This window comes from Montipora foliosa, chromosome 3 (assembly GCF_036669935.1).
Source record: "Montipora foliosa isolate CH-2021 chromosome 3, ASM3666993v2, whole genome shotgun sequence".
Classification (NCBI taxonomy): domain Eukaryota; kingdom Metazoa; phylum Cnidaria; class Anthozoa; order Scleractinia; family Acroporidae; genus Montipora; species Montipora foliosa.
The window spans coordinates 15834341-15851840 of NC_090871.1; the positions used below are offsets into that span (position 1 = coordinate 15834341).

At 41.6% G+C, this 17500-nt stretch overlaps 1 protein-coding gene across 1 annotated transcript in view; it reads right to left on the minus strand.

The window, feature by feature from the left end:
- LOC137996907 (sperm-associated antigen 17-like) overlaps positions 1-17500 on the minus strand; it is a 40696-nt gene that overhangs the window by 1630 nt on the left and 21566 nt on the right. Inside the window, exons 15-26 of the mRNA XM_068842545.1 lie at positions 17460-17500; positions 12646-12985; positions 11381-11863; positions 9013-9147; positions 6608-6858; positions 6012-6063; positions 5859-5906; positions 5173-5370; positions 4145-4309; positions 2889-3287; positions 1356-1480; positions 252-503 (exon numbers count right to left, since the gene is read on the minus strand). The exon at positions 17460-17500 is cut by the window's right edge and continues 310 nt beyond it. Of these exons, the coding sequence (XP_068698646.1) occupies positions 252-503; positions 1356-1480; positions 2889-3287; positions 4145-4309; positions 5173-5370; positions 5859-5906; positions 6012-6063; positions 6608-6858; positions 9013-9147; positions 11381-11863; positions 12646-12985; positions 17460-17500 (2489 nt within the window). The remainder of the gene's footprint in view (positions 1-251; positions 504-1355; positions 1481-2888; positions 3288-4144; positions 4310-5172; positions 5371-5858; positions 5907-6011; positions 6064-6607; positions 6859-9012; positions 9148-11380; positions 11864-12645; positions 12986-17459) is intronic.

Genomic DNA, 17500 nt, shown 5'->3' on the forward strand with positions numbered 1-17500 from the left:
ATGACTTTGTGGGACCCTTCACGCACGCAGTTCGCTTTTTAAGGGTGACTTGTGCCGCCTGACCGAACCGATCGGCGTTACTCTGCTTCGTTCAACTTGGGTCTGATTGAATGCCCAACGACGCCTCTCCTATTAACGAGTAAAATCGTCTGGCGTTAGAGTAAAATCTATTCAGTGTCACTTTCAGGGGTCAATGGATTGATGGGGACATTTGACTGAGTTTAAGAATAATTTGAAAGTGAGGAACTTACCGGACCCGGCTTATAAAGAACCCTCAATCCAGTTGAAGGCGGAGGTTGCTTGACTTTATATCGACAGCTGTCGATACCAACATTTTTCAGCAGCACGTTGCTCACGTATGTACAGCCTTCCTTCAGTACACCAAATGACACTTGCGGAGGTAACAACTCAAACCCACGAAGCCTCTCTATGCGCTCTTGATCGCCTCCAGCAACGGACACGGTTTGGACTCGTCGCCGCACAGGCCCCTCTATCTCAAAAAACTGAAACGAAGAAAACCAATCAAAGTGAATTCCATTCTAGGGTCCGTGCTGTTTCCACATATGATAACTTTACAGACGTCTTACATTGCATCTACACAAACATTGATAAAATGAGCCTTTCAACCTAATGCAAACACCTTTTACCATTAAATAAACTGGCGGTCATTTCCGAGCTGTGAGTGGCATGGACGCATTCTTCATGTGACGTCACAACCCTGCTTTGCAATGCAAAGTCTTTTTGAAGACAAAAACGCAAAACACTATGTGGAAGAAAATCAGGAATAGACACATTCCTTTCGAAACACTATCCAATCATACGTCAAGAAAAGCCCTCGCTAGCTTTTTATTGGATACTCGCATAAAGGAATTTGACACTTTTTGTATCTATGCCAATGATAGCGGGCAACCAACAGGGATGGACCGAGTCAGGAACCCATGACCCGGAGCCTACAACTCTACTGTGTTCGTGTCACGGCGTTTTCACAGACCGATTTATTTTTAGATTGAATTTCCCGCTAATGAGACTCCCACAGGAGCCCGATGACCAATTACCAGAAATTAAGCTGACGTCATAGGGTCACCGAATCGGAACTGCCTTTGTTTTTTCCGGAGAAGATAGTCTAAAAATAGATCGGTCTGTAAAAATGCCGTTACATAGGCCCAGTATGGGAGCTGTAGGCTCCGGGTCATGGGTTCCTGACCGAGTACGGTACTCCTTTTGTGATAAACCCCACCACACATTCCCCCCCCTCTGAAATAGTCTTTACGTTTGCTCAGACTGGCTCCAGGAATTATTTAGCTCCTTTTATTTGAAAAACACTAAAAATTCCAGTGTTACTGCTTTTTACTTACCGGGGTGTTAGGAAGAGCTCCCGGCTTTCCACCCCTAATGCAGCTAGGCATTTTTACTCTCTCGGTTCGGGCTTCCCCTGTCACATCAAAGTACAGACTCCTGGGGCCAACTTGCGGAATATCAACTGCAGGACAAACGAACACGATCACTGTTTTGGTAACCTGAGGGATGTACGATGGCAATCCCGCAGTGTGGCAAAAGAAATTACTGCATGTGCGATGAAAGGAATGATCAATTAAGTTACCGAAAAAAGGTAATTCTGGTTTTCAATTTAAAACTAGCGCTAACAGCAGACCAATACAAAGTTGATGAACCGTAGACAGTTAATTGAGCCAGATGTAGCGCAAGGCAAGTATACGCAACCGGTGCTAAACGAACAACGAAAACAATATATTTATTACAAAAGACGACAAAAGTTAATGGAAAAACGAAAGTTACATTATTTTTAAATTACAGCCGTGTTCACATTAGGCCTCGATCATGATCAAATTATAATCGAATTAAATCTGAAATGGGTTCACATCAACTAATTACAGTCCCTGATTATAACTGGAATATAAACAACCTTAAGGGGCTTGTTTGAAGTAATTACAGCGCGTAATTAGGGAGCTTAAGCACGTGCGTTTTTGAAACGCGGACGACAGCCGGAAGTGAGCCGTTTTCTCTTTTAATTTGTATTCACACAACCACATTTACATTACTAAGTATCGTTTCTCCGTGAGAGATGATTAGTATAAAAAACAGGCTGGGAAATACCACTGTCCTGGCACGCGAAATGTTCTCTTCCGGTTGCCGTCCGCGTCTCAAAAACGCGCGTGCTTAAGCTCCCTATTGAGCAGAATGGCGAACACGTGGTGGTATGAGCAGACGAAATTTCTAATCGCTTTATGGAACGGCGATTCGGATTTGTCTTCTTCTATTCTCGGAAGCTATCCTTGGTTCTCTTCTCTCCTCAAGCATGGTGACGATAATCGTGGCAGCCACGCGCCATTTTGTCTCACACTGCGAGGTTACCCTGTCTATTGTATTTGAATTTTCGCAGTTGTGAACAGAACCATAATTGAATAAAATTGAATGAAATATGACAGCCTGAATTATACTTCAGTTGATCATAATCAATGTTGAGTGTGAACAGGGCTTAAGTAAATGAATTGAGCACAAATATATAAGTAACAACTAGAGTGAATAATGAAAACGAGAATAGCTTTTTTAGAAGGATAATTATCTTCGTTGTTAGATAATTTAATAAAAGTGCATGGGTTTTTTTTTGGTTAAAGACTTTTTCGGTAGGTAGCATCGAAGAGAATTCCCGCACACTTTTGGACCAAGTTTCAAATGATAATTAAGTTTCTCAATAAGCCTTGTGTGCAAAACATCCCTCATAAAAGGGCTGTCTTTTCCCAGCACAATCCACGAGCGATTAGTTAGTTGCCACTTTTCCTTTTGACATTTCCAGTCGTGCATTTTGACTTCCTTCACTGCTAAGATGTCGAGTTTTCTGACATGCGCGGTAAATGAAATTTCAAGCTCACCTGAAAACAATGGAGCGGTTCCATCTTCATTCGGGTCTTCCGCCTCAACTGGTCCCGCCACCTCCTCCCCAAGGGATGACGCAGCCTCCATCTCTTGCACAGACTCTAAATTCGTAGTCCAATGAGGGGGATCTTCCTGAAGTGGTGACTCGTGTGAGACAAGCTCAGAGGCTTGTTTTGGCGTAGGATTACTTGGGCGAGGATTACCAGCAGTGGAGGCTTTAAGTGGGGTAGGATTAGTTGGACGCAGCGGAGTGGGGGTGCCGTTACCAGAGGCATGACCAGGGGTGGGGTTGGTAGGTCTCATACTGTTGGGTGTCGAGCTACCTTGTTGTACAATAATTTGTTGTGCTGTGTCGCCGTTTGTTGAAGTTTCTGTGGAAAGGTTCGCTTCTCCATCTATAGAGGAAACGTTTATAAGAGATTATTCTTGTAAACATTCTACGATACGAAAAGAATGGTTAAGGCGCGCCGACTCTGGGCCAGCTTTGGACTCAAAACGGCAATGAACTGAGGTCATAATCAGGGCTACTAGGCTCCCGCAAGGAGGTAAATAATAATAATAATAATAACAATAATAATAATAATAATAATAATAATAATAATAACGATAACGATAACGATAACGATAACGATAATGATAATGATAATAATTATAGAACTTTATTTTCACACGATAATGTTTTGAAGCTGAATAGCTTGTGGGGTCGTGCACAAATGAAATCAAATCAAATTAATACATATCAAATCATATTGGTTCTTGAGCCGAGGGGAAAACCGGAGTACACGGAGAAAAACCTCTCGGTGCAGAGTAGAGAACCAACAAATTCAACCCACATTTGTCTCCGGATCTGGGAATCGAACCCGGGCCACATTGCTGGGAAGCTAGTGCTTTCTTCAGTGTGTCATCCCTGCATAAGAAGGCTACCAAAGACGGGCGCGCTCGAAATTCTATTTGGAAAAGGATGAATGGTCCAGTTAGGTGGCAGGATTTTCAAGTAGATACTCCAAATTAACCTTTTTAAAACCACTAAACCGGTTTTCTATGAGGTGGTCCTGATAACGAAATCAACGTTTTGGACAAATTTCCAATATCAGTGCGTTTTGGCATCTTTCAAAGCTTTTTTGCTTCTTCTTCGCCACACATGACCAAACAAGTTTCAAGCTTTAAACCCACGATGTATAACTATCACTTTATATTTACTTCCAGCTCTACCTATGCCCTCCAAGTAGAAAAGGAATCCTTGGCCTTTTACCTGTCTGATCAGATGAGGCACTTTCGTTCTGTACGGTAACGTCTGGTGTCTCTAAAGGGCTACTTTCCCCAGGAGGTGGATGACGGGTCTGGTAGGCCAACTCAGATGTTAATGCGTCCATGTTTGGTACCCTCTGACTGTAGAGGCCGCTTAAAAATTCTTGACCTGGCAATTAAAAGACACATTTCCTTTCCTCCCGCTTTTAAGTCATTAAAATTAATGTTAACACATTCAAAATTACCTTCGTGTGGATGAAGTCTGAATAAGTACGGGAGAAAAAAACAAACAACAACAAAAAAAGAAACTGAAGAAAGAGAAGAGAAAAAAAGCAACAACAAACAGACAAGTTACGTGCAAGGTTTGAGTTTACGTTTTCCCAGTCTTTTAGCTCAACAAGGAAGTCTCTAAAACGAGTCACAAACTAACGTCGTTTTCTTGATCAATCTTATGCTGAATTTAACGTCTAAACCTAATGCTATTGCTTTTCCGTCCTTGTGAAAAAGAACCCGCGTGAAACCAAAACCAAAACCAAAACCAAAAGAAAACAAGCACGACACATTGATTTATTAATTAAGCCGAACTCGATTTAGCGATCCAAATGTACCAAATGGTGATTTCTGCTGTGACTTATGTTTACGCTAGTATTTCACCATTTCGTCACCCGTCAAACAAAAATCGTTCTTTTCACTAAAGCAATCATTCAGAGTCCTTGGTTTTCATTTGAAGTCAAAAAGATCATGTTAGCCTCTTGACTAAGCAGTGTAGGCCATGTTTGTGTTTGAAACTGAACTACTCTCAACATTTGGGAGATGTATTCATGAATGGTGACTCTGGCGAACTCAAACAACGAGCGCTCTTTACAGACGACAAACCAATGATATTCCTATTGCTAGTTCAAATTCTCTATGACTGAGTCACCAAAGCTTCGTCGTAACTAAGCCACTAAACTATGTGTAAGCATTTTCTCAGTTTAGTTTAGGTTTTTTAAAAACGTAGTTATTGATTACGTAAGTGAAAACCAAGAATACCTTGACTTGTTTCAAAGTAGGGAGGCACTTCTTTGTATCTCAATGCATGCTTCCCATACTCCAACTCGGCCAGCTCTATTCGGTCCCGCTCCCACTCGAAGGCAGATCGCTTCCACTTGGGCGGTGGTGGTGGAGGAACTGGGTCGGGACTTATCTCTTCAATGTACTTGGAACTGATACCTTCATTTTGCGTCTTATCTGGAATAATTGATTAAGATATTTACTGCGATTTTCATAATTCCTGGGGAATCTCATCTTCTAGCGACAACGGCCAAACTGCGTTTTGGCTTCCATCAATCAAACGAAATCAATTTGATGCATGACAGAACCTACCAATCGGCATCTTTGGTTCTCACGTTACATTCGTACATTTGAACTCGAGCCGTTGGAAAGCGTTGGAATCTGTACGAATCTTTTTAATGAAGAACCTCCAGTAAGATATCATAATGATATTCGAGCTGCGAACTAAACAAAAACTCCAATTCATTTTCCGGAGGCGGAGTCGATCTCTCCGGCTATGTTCGGAAATTCGATTGATGGAAGCCTAAACGCAGTTTGGCGCTTAGCGCTTGAACGTGAGATTTCGCAGAATTATGAAAATCGCAGTAAAAGGCAATGATGAAAAAGACATGAACTCTGAATGAAGAAGGCAAAAGACAGAGCAAAGTCTAAATGTAAAAACTTACCTGAGAGTGTTTTAATCGTGTCTCTTATTTCGTCTTTCAAGGCCACTCCTACAATGATATTAAAGCGAAGATAACGTAAGAAGTTATCCGAAAACACAATACGCAAATACGATAAAGAGGAGTTATAACTGAAGTACCAAAAATTATTTCAACCTTTGTCTTCCCGCAGTTTTGCTTCCTTTTCGGCTTCCTCTCGCAGCCTGACCTGCAAGTTGAAAACGTTCAGTTAACCTTCTTCAAAGAGTCACGCTCTTTTCGTTTCTGTCACCATATTTACGTCCAGTTTGTTAACTCGTGGGTGCGATACTCTGATTTGCTAAAAATGCGCGCACCAATTTCTAGTCGCCTATAATCAGAAGCAATACCAGAAGTTAATGAATAATGACTTGGGTCTCACAAATTTTCCCGCAATAAAAGTCAAAGGAAGGTATTGGCTTCTCAAAAACAAGTCAATCGTACGTGGTCAACGATCAAAGTTCATTTCCTTTGAAAGTGGGGGAAGGATTGCGTGCATTTATCTCCCCCGAAAAGAGAGAAACGACGACCGGAAATACGTCGGCGTTCGCAGGCTTAGGCCGTCGTCGTTTCTTAACTACCTGATGCTACATTCGGACCCGGGTCTCCCCAAAGTTTCTGGAGAGAGGAATTGGCCTCAAGCTCGGTTCATTCGATTGGCATTTAAAACATAAATTACTTCAGGTCTGAATGACCGTCTGCACGACAAGCATCACAAAGACTCATATACTCACTTTAGCTGCCAGCTCCTCGGCGGCACTCCATTCCCTGTCATCCCGCGGATCTTGTGGCAGTAATCGATCCAAATCAGTTTGCCTCTTTTCTACGTATTCCCTGTAAGCCTCCATAGCTTTGATTATCTGCTGGCGTTGTTCTTTGGTCAGCGGTTTGTATTGTATCAGTTGGCGGAACTCAATTGTCTGTGGACACGTGATGTGGGGAGGAGGTATTGGCTTCACAGAGGTACCAATGTTTAGACCTTGACCTTGAAAGAGTTTTGACTATTAGGCTCTAGTTGTTCAAATACTGGATAACTTTATCCATTGGATAAGTAGCTATCCAGAGTTTACAATATAACTCACATCAAACGTTGGCCAAGGTTTTAGTACACATCTTAACTTAAATGTGCTTTAGAGCAGTTTTCAACTGAGTGTCGAAAGTAATTAGCGAATTGCTTTGGTCTTGTATTACTTCACTCAGTCATTGGTTCAAAGTTCTCGCGCCATTTTTTCAACCAATCGGAAGTGAAACCAAAACCAATCGAGGCTTGCGCGTGCACATTTTCCCGCACTTTGTGTCGGCTACGTGTAATTACTTCGAGTTTTGATTGGTTTACTGGATTGTATCCGTCCTTTTTGATGGGCCAAAGTAATTACTTTGGTTTTGGTTTTACGACACTCGATTGAAACTCGCTCTATGTGAATACTCGTGGTTACGGGGAGCAAATACTGAAATCATTGCACGGAGGCTATAACCCACACTTCAAATATACATTTTTTTCATTGATCAGTAGAACACATGAGCCCAGCAAATTGACCTTCTCCCAAACGAATGGCTTCATAGCTCAGTTGGTAGAGCATTTCACTGGCATCGCAGAGGTCATAGGTTCGAATCCCGTTGAACCCACCTGAATCTTCCAGGTGTCTATAAAAAGCGACAATAGCTTTAAATTGTCCACATACGTGCAAGGATCACCTCTATCGTTTGTACCATCGTTCGCACTTCAAATATGCATTTCTTCACAGAGTGAAACTATCGAATAGTGACTTATAATAACAATAATAATAATAATAATAATAATAATAATAATAATAATAACAATAACAATAACAATAATAATAATAATAATAATAAAAATAAAAATAATAATAATATTTCATCCACTGGATAAAAATATCCGGCCTATCCTGGGGCCAGAACAATAACAACGATTTTAAAAACTCATTAATAATTCATGAGCCTAACAGCCTATCAAAACACCGATAAAACGTCACGTGTATGAGCTCTATATCCTGATAAAACACTCTTCGTTAGTATTCTTTATATGAAGAATACTAATAAGGCATAGCTTGTTTTTCTTGTATGCTAATATTCACCTCTCACAATTTGAACCATTGTTTTGAGTCCAGAGGAACACGCTCTTTGTGGAATGTTTTTTAAGCCGTTCAAAAAACTCGCAGCACATGTTTTATCGGGTCTAAAAACACTCGGCTACGCCTCGTGTTTTTAAACCCCGGTAAAACACTGCTGCTCATTTTTTGAACATTACATAATTGGTATTGAATTCTCAGTTGCTACTACTAGTGAGACTGGCGTGGATGGTTCTAACAGTTCGTAAGGTTATTTCAGGCAGCCAATACTAGAGACTTTAGATTATATGGAAATTATACATCATTGAAAGCAAGGCAAGTTGAGAGTACAAATAAAATTTGGTGTTATTATGGCTAAAGTGCTGTTTAGTTCACGCATGCTCCAATTTACTGTCGTTATGACGGGAGACATTTGAATGAATGAATATGTAGTTGAGCACTCCCCTATTGGCTTTTCAGGGTCAATGAAGAACACTTAGTGAGGGACTTTGCCAGACTGCTTTTATGGCGCAAATGGCAGCCGTGCAGTTTACAATTTTAACTGAATAGCAAGTAGTTTACACAGGTGCCCCCAAAAGAGAATAAGCGAGAGACCACGTACCTTACTCTTCTTGAACAGTGTGTGGGTTCTTTAACGTCCCACACAAGTGATGTGAGACGGCCCCCACGGTTTATCGTCCTTATCCGAGAAGACTAACCATTTGCGGATATCATTACAAAGGCAGCACTTCTCCTCAGTTACTTTAAGACCCTGGGTGCTAGTCCGGCCGGAGTCGAACTCACGACCTCCCGCATGGCAGCCCGGTGCTCAACCAACTGAGCCACCGGTTTGCATTTGCATTTGATAACGAAGGACGTCCCATCTCCTCAGATATTAAGAGAGCACGAGTGTTGCTCCGGCTAGAGTCCCACGACCTCCTTCCGGGATTTCTTTACCTACTGAGCTGAATGGTGAGTGGTTATTGCCACTGTACTACTTTAGGTTTACGAATTTAACGATACCAAAGAAACCCGTGGTCCGTTCTTCTACTGAAGCGAAAGTCTCTCACCAGCATTGGTGCCAAAAGCAGGCCCTTGCGTTTTGAATTCCCTGGAAGGCATTTCTTTGAAGTCCCTCTCTCTGAGACCCTGAGGAATAATGAGCTTCTCATCCTTTTCTTTCAACCAAATCTTGCTGGTTCCACCTTAAGGAAAACAGAAATCGTTGATACCGGGAGCTTACAACCCGGGAACTACAATTTTCAAACCTCCAATTCGGATTACTGTTTATCAGACCGTCAATATTTGGAATAGATTCGGACAGAGGCCCATGACCTTGAAGCGTTTAAGGTGATTCCCTTGTTTTACACCGCGCATCTCATACTGCGCATAACATTGCAACTCGGAGATGGCGGCGTTTCACCCCGGCCATGTAAAGAGAGGCAATAAAAGGCCGCTTTTGCTGCTCAAGAGCTTTTAAGAGCAATCATGATAACTCTTTTCGGTTAAGAAGGTGTCGTTTTGGAACTCGCCCCAGTCCTTTCGCGGAAAATGATCATTTTGAAGCCGAAATTACCCCTTTGCCATGCATTATCATAGTTTTGCGAGGAAACGAGCACGGTGACCCCTCCCCCCCCCCCCCCCATTTTTAATGGTTTTATTTACTCGTAATAGGTACACGGAAAACATTTTAAGGAGAAAAAAAGTGGGATAGTAGAAGTTGTAGTATTTACATATAAATGACGTGAAACTGCATTTGGAGCCAGACACTGTGTGCAAGGTGATGACTGTAGCGGTCTAATTTGCTGACATTTCTTTGCAAGATTGAGCAATTTGAAATCACTTTACTTATAGATTATAGCCCGGACAAACAAATAAGTTTTCAATAATACTTAATAGCTTTTGGTACATGACAACAATTTTTCCGGTTGATCTAGTTTTGAACGCTTCTCGCATAATTCGGTAAAAAACACAGCGCGAAAACAAGCACGGTGACCCCATCTTTTTAATGTATTTTTTACATGTCCTTTGTATGAATATCAATTGTGCCAAGTTTGAGACAAATCTGGATAGTACGTCATTTTCAAGGGAATTCCCTTAACTCTGGTTCAGAGCTTGGGTTTTTTGAGTTAAAAAAATTCCTTATTTGGATGTAACGTGCATTTTCCAGCGCGTGCAGCATCGATCTTATTTTTGTCCATATTTGGGCATAAAATTGGTGTCCTAAAATCCCCAGCGTTGTTCCAAGGAAAAGAGTTGCAAGTTACACGCTTCAAGATCATATGCTTCTGATTCCGAGCAGTCGTTTTATCCTCTCATCGCACACGTGGGCAGAAATGAAAACATTATGAAAATTTTGGGTGATAGTGATAGACGTTTTGAGGAGGGAGTTCCCCGGGTCCAGGTCTCGCGCTACCAGCTCGCGTGGCGTACGCCCGGGCTTCACAAGCAGTTTTCATAATATCCTGGCGCCCGCCTAAGGTATGAATAAAAAGAGACTGGTTGTAGTCTATTTTTAGAACAGCTTTTCCGCCATTCAAAGTGGAGTAAAATGGTTTAGTGATGAGCTACTGTCAATGCTGTGTTTCTTAAATCTCTTTACGAAACATGTAATTTCTGACGGTTGAATGATCGAATTAGTCAGAAAATAATATTCTGACGGTACGATAGGGTGTCATGGGAGCTGTTACGAGTATTTACTTTTGCAGGAGATTTTGATAAGTAAAGTAAAGTAAAATCCTTTATTTAAAAACACGATTAGCGTTTAAGCACTACATGCTTGAGGGATCGTGTATCTAATTAATTATCTAATTATCTGATCATTCTATAGGTCGGTCAGTCTCCTTGTTTGCTTGCTTTTTTTTTAGTTCGTTCGATTTATTATGATCTACTGGTTCAGTTATATTGTGTTTGCCGTTTAGTTGTTCTCTTTCTTCGGGGTCTTCCGCTGCTGCATTAGATGAGGAATACGTTTCCTCACTGATATTTTTTGGACACATCTAAAGGAGTGGTTTTTCGTCTCTGGCGCAGCACTTCTTCTCATAAGATAATAAACCTTCACGCGTTATTTGTATGGCACTATAGGCTGTAATCAGGATTCGTTTGCACTGTAACCGACCGACGCATCCCAAATAAACTTCCACATTGAAGTGTGGTAGTGTAGTCAGAATGACATTTGCTACACTAGCCAAACGAACTGCAAAGAAAATTATCCAAACTCTTTCTTTTTATACTTTCATGGATTTCACGTGTTTATTTTCAAAAACTAACGTTTTCTATGCCGCGCTGTAAGCCGAGTTGAGTAGTTTGACAATTCATTCTCTGCGTGAGCCGGCGCCCTTTCAGAGTCGAAACAAATTTGATTGCGCTGGCGAGTTTGTTTATCTGGGTTGTTCTGGGCGAACTTGGAAAACAATGAGCACAATTCTCTACAGTTACCTTCATAAGGCTTTATGATGGTTAGTCCTATGACGTCCGGGTCCCCATCAAATGGACTCTTCAGGACAGCTGTAGCGGGATCCTCCTCAGCACGGTCTAAGAACTCCTTTACGTCAGCATGGCGCAAAAGCTCTGAGCCTGTTCCATCAGCATGTATAATAAAGAAACGAGGCACTAAGGGGCTCACGGGTGCTAATTGAATGGGACCGCTCTCAGAAAGCACCTCTTTTTTACTTCCAACTTCATTTGGATTCGAATTTGTCTCCTTGGTGACAGGTTTAGTCTGCGTGTTTTCAATTGCAATTTGTCCATTTGACATGACATTGAAGTGGGTACCTTTCGTATCCGTCAGTTCACAACAGAGCTGGTTTGATGTGCGCATAATATAAATGCCCTGAAGTGCTTTTGAATCGTTCCCCCCTGACACAGAGAGGTCAGATTGCATGTTGCCTTGGGTGTCACGCCCATAATACGTCACAACACCTAGAAAAATAAAACATACGAAATAAGCACAGAATCATACTACGGGAAACCACTATCAACCGATAACTCCTTCAGATGGGAGTGAATAGTATGCCCTAAGATTGATTAAAAAAGACACGAACGTTAGCTTATTGTTAGTTCGTCTTGTCTCAAATACCTGTAAAAGAGATATAACTAAAAAGTCTTTAAAAGGTTGGTTTTTCTCACGACATCGAAGCGTGGTTTTCCTCAGCGAAGTACAAGCATAGAGATGTATAGATGCATTAAAATCGAATGCAGATATTAGCGTAAGTTACATACACAACGATTTTGATAAGCGTCACAGTGTCGCATTGCTAAGAATGCAGACAATATTTCATGTCTGCCTCGTCTTCAAAGCGAGTCGAAGTGCGAAGTTTTTTTAATGAAAATTAGTTTTCATTCATATGTAAAGTAGAACTAATTAACATCACAAAAACTTCGCACTTAGACTCGCTTTGAAGAAGAGGCAGACATGAGCTCGGAAATGGCCTAACTTCACAGTGTCCGTTAAAGTCTGCTCCTCAAACAGCTGCATTTACTCTAACCTAAAAATAACGCTTACCTTAACAATGACCTTATCGCTGGAAATAAGTAGCGAACACTTACACTTAAGGTACAATTCGTATTGGACATCAAAGTTGGAAGTGTATCCTTAAGGCGAATCCTTATCTGATTAGCGCTCCTGTTCGTACACTTGTTTTTGTTCATTTCACTAAATTATACAAAATTGTAAATCAGCTCTAAGGCTTTGCATCTCTCACCCGTGGCACCAACATGCAACCGAGAGCCATCCGGCCTGTGCATCAAAGACACGCCATCTGCTTGCGTATAAAGGCTGCTGCCACTTCCCCAGATGGTCTCACAGGAACCCCAGTCACAATCAAAAATCAATGTCGCAAATCCGGGGCACTCCACTTTGACAAACATCTTCATGACCTCACAGAATTCCGCTTCCTCTCCAGTCTCGTTGTCTGGAGCCCGTAATTCTTGTCTGTCCTGTTTCCAGAAAGTTGTTATTCGAGTTCCGTCAGCGTGCTCCACTATTCGCGTTCCATCTTGACGTTCCACGGTTATAACGTTATCTTCGCGTGTTTTGAGGACCTGTGAAAAGTTGGCACGAGGAAAGTATTGATAGCTAAAAGTGATTTATCGGCCCACCATTTAATTAGTTTGAATTATCACACAAAGAAACACAATTTTGTTGAAAGTTTGCAGACTATCATACACTCAGTTGAGAAACTGCTCTGAGCTCTGAGTTAAGATCTTCTCAGATTGTACTGAAATTTGAAGCAAGAAACAAGCAGGATTTCACTTCCGGGTTCCCATGGCTTAGTGAATGAAACTTAATATCATCTCCTCTTCTCGTTCCAGATCTCATCGTTTCTTTTAGCCGTCGGGGCCTTCGCACGAGAAAGCAAAGCGTTCTGGAGACATAGGAGATTCAATTTTCTCATTGGTTAGCTTGCGAACAATAGAATCTTGACCCGGAGGTAAAAATGGCCGATGTCGCCCTTCGCCCTTCGTTTTCTCACGCGATGGCCCCGCCGGCTACGAGAAACGGTGGGATCTGGGAACGAGAATGACCATTCAACTTCATATGCATGTATGCAAGTTTCAAGTATAAATCAGTTTAAACTTATTCCACATCGATTTAACTTTTTCTTTGTTCTCGAAAATGTTGAATAATGTTGAAGCCGTTTGAACACTCTTTTCAACAATTGTAGAACACACGCATGCTCACATCAGGCCGCAAACGTCAATATGGCGTAGTTTATCTGGATGAGAGAGACTTGTTTCTAGTTCTTAGCTCCTAGCAATCAAAGTTCGCGAAAGTGTTGGTTCTTTTGTTGGCGCAATAGATCGTATTCATAAGTGGCGGCTAAGTAATTAGTCTTTTGTCTTTATGCTAATCATCCTAACTAGCCTCGTAAACACGAGCAAAATTCAAAAGAATTTTTGTTCCAAAGTGAGGCTAGTTTGGATGATTAGCACAAAGACAAAAGAATAATTTCTTGACCGCCATTTATGAATACGGTCTATGTTGGAACCATTTGAACGGCCTCCGCAAAACTTTGTTTTTGCGTCCAATATTTGCCCAACACCCCACGTCAGCCACTACAACATATTGCATCGAGGCATGTGATACCAGTGGAGGGGAATGAGAAAAGCTATTTCCTCACTTCAGATTTAAAGAGGATAGGTGAACTCATCACACAAACTTTAGAAAACCCTGATGTTGTGAAACGGCATCGAAAAAGAAGAGAGAGAGAGGAGTCAAACAAAGAAAATTCCAAACGGTAATTGGCGTGCATGGAGTGACAGGTAAACCATGTTACAGTGTTACTGTAATTTTCAGGCTTCAAAACGAGGAAATAATCACAGCGTTTCTAACAGTTTGACTGTGTCAGCAACGGAGAGAAAGATGGAGGATAGCAGTGGCTAAAATGGGCAATGAAGATAAAGACGAAAGACAATGTATGATGATGATGGTAAAGAAAAGGATGTATGCTTCCGGCCAAAATAAAATAGCGGATGTTAATGAAGTTCCAGCTTCATTTGAATCAAATCCTCCATTTATATTGATGTCCCTCCCGTTCCCATAAAAACTCTCCATTTCCAATATGCAAATTTTATGCAAATAATATGCAGCCGTATATGTAGTTGAGGTGGTCATGGTGGTCACAGTGGTCGTGGGGGTCATGGTGGTTGTGGTGGTCATGGTAGTTGTGGTGGTTATGGTGGTCACAGTAGTTGTGGTGGTCGTGGTTGTCACAGTGGTCATAGTGGTCACAGTAGTTGTGGTGGTTGGTCACAGTAGTCGTGGTGGTTATGGTGGTCATGGTTGTCACAGTAGTTGTGGTGGTCGAGGTTGTCACAGTGGTCATAGTGGTCACAGTAGTCGTGGTGGTTATGGTGGTCATGGTTGTCACAGTAGTTGTGGTGGTCGTGGTGGTCACAGTGGTCATGGTGGTCACAGTGGTCGTGGTGGTCACAGTAGTTGTGGTGGTCATGGCGGTCATGGTAGTTGTGGTGGTTATGGTGGTCACAGTGATCGTAGTGGTCACAGTAGTTGTGGTGGTCGTGGTTGTCACAGTGGTCACAATAGTTGTGGTGGTCACAGTAGTTGTGGTGGTTATGGTGGTCACAGTGATCGTAGTGGTCACAGTAGTTGTGGTGGTCGTGGTGGTCATAGTGGTCACAGTAGTTGTGGTGGTCATGGTGGTCACAGTAGTTGTGGTGGTTACAGTGATCGTAGTGGTCACAGTAGTTGTGGTGGTCGTGGTTGTCGCAGTGGTAATAGTGGTCACAGTAGTTGTGGTGATCATGGTGGTTGTGGTGGTCGTGGTAGTCACAGTAGTTGTTGGTCACAGTAGTCGTGGTGGTCATGGTAGTTGTGGCGGTTATGGTGGTCACAGTGATCGTAGTGGTCACAGTAGTTGTGGTGGTCACAGTGGTCATAGTGGTCACGGTAGTTGTGGTGGTCATGGTGGTCACAGTGGTCGTGGTGGTCACAGTAGTTGCGGCCGTAAATACTATGGATAAACATGACTAAGGAACCTTGTCAAGACAACTTATGAGGTTCAACATAAGAGGTTCAACTTAAGCGCGTGCTGGCCCTGCTCTTTAAAATTTAAAAAACAGTCATTTTTAAAGGTATTAAAGTTTGGACAATCTTTTCTGTTGAAAAAATAAAATTTCTTTTACATGGCAAAATAACAATAATTCAGGCCATTATTACTTAAATAGCCAGTCAAGAGTGTGGACGTTTAATCTGAAAGGCAACAAATTAAATTCGCTGGCGCTAAATTCAAAGTTAATGTTCTCAAAATTCTTCAAAGGAAATAATATCGTAGGTTTTTACAAACGTTTCTTAAAATAATTACAAACATCTCTCAAAGATGCAGATTAGATGTTAAAACAATTGGGTAGTATGAGATGCGCTAGTTGTTGTCCCTGTACTGGATACACGATCCTTGACCAAGTGGTAATTCTTCCATCTGAGTGCCCACACTGTATTGAGTCCAAGGAAGACTTCTAGTTTAGGTCATGTATTGCGCGCATCCTCTTAGCAATGCGATGGGTCAGCACCCCTACTCTCCACGCTTCAGTCATGCTAGAAATTACAAAAGTAAGCCTCGAACGGACGGAATCGACTCATGCCTGCTCAATGACTTTGTACTGCGAACTTGATTATACTGTAAGTGAACATCAGTGGTTCAAGTTCTAATACAGGAGAGCCGAGTAACCTGTGTCATGAAATCAAGCCAGCTATCGTGGTAGTCGTGGAGACATTCCCAGGTGGAGCTGATTAGGATTAAACTGCTGGGAATACCGTCGTCTAAGCTTGTTAAGGAAAATCGTTGTATTAAAAAGTATAAACGCTTCTCAGCTTGTTTATATTCTATCACCGTTGCCAACAAACCATTTTGCTTTAGATGAGATTAACAACATGTTCTACAGCTTTCTCTGGAGTGAAAGGGGGGACAAAATTTAGCGAGATGTAATGATCAGTGATTATGAAAATGGAGGTTTAGTTAATTAAGGATGATTGACATTAAATCTTTTAATAAAGCGCTCAAATCAACATAGGTCAAAAAATATTTGGACAACGGTAATAATGGTAAATGGAAATTGTTCTTTGATTCTGAATTACACGATTTCGGCGGGGCTGTTATCTTTAAGGGTAACCTCAGCAAAAATGATTTGGCAAAGTTCATACATATATCAGACGCTTTTACAACAGAAATTCTAAAAATCTGGTCAGATCGAAATCAGTTATGACGATAACATAACTTCCACCGAAAATTTGCTCTCTTTACCTCTTTGGCAAAATTCACTTGTGACAATTGGAAATAAACCTATTTACTACAAATCATGGTCTTCCAAAGGAATACAAAACGTCAGGCATTTAATGAAAGGCACAGATAACCTGCTAACTTTCACTGAATTCAAGGAACGCTACGACGTCAAAACAAATTTTCTTGTTTATCATGGGGTGGTATCGTGCATAAGATTGTTGAGGAATGCCATAGAAAACAAAAATAAAAAAAAAAACAGAGGTTTCAACACTTTTGTAGAAAACTTCATAAAAGCTCCAAAGCCCAATAGACTGGCTCACGAAAAGCTAGTCAGCGCTAAACAGAGTAGCCCAAGGAAAAGCCAATAGAAATTGTGTGTCGACTGCAGCCTTCAGCGCTCCAAAACAATTGACTGGGAGATGGCTAACAAACTCCCTTTCTGCAGCACTAAATCTACCAAATCAATATTTTTCAGTTTAAACTACTTCATACGGATGTTGGTCAAATGTTGAAACCGTTTAAACGGGCCTTAAGATTTTACTGCGGTTAACGCTGGACGATTTTACTCTGCAATGGGGGCCGGTTTAGGGGTGAGAGGTTAAACCAATAATGTTCCTGTTTAGTGAAGTCGTTACCATAAGCTTCGTCGTTGCCCAACTCCCTATTACCTCCGATATCCAAGAAAATGCAAAGCAATCAACACCTGCTCTGCAAGCTTACATTGATCCATATGTTGATGGTTTCCGCCTATCTAAAAAAATGTGGTCAATACTAACCTGTCCACTCTGTGGACATGTCGCGATGGAACAGTGTACCC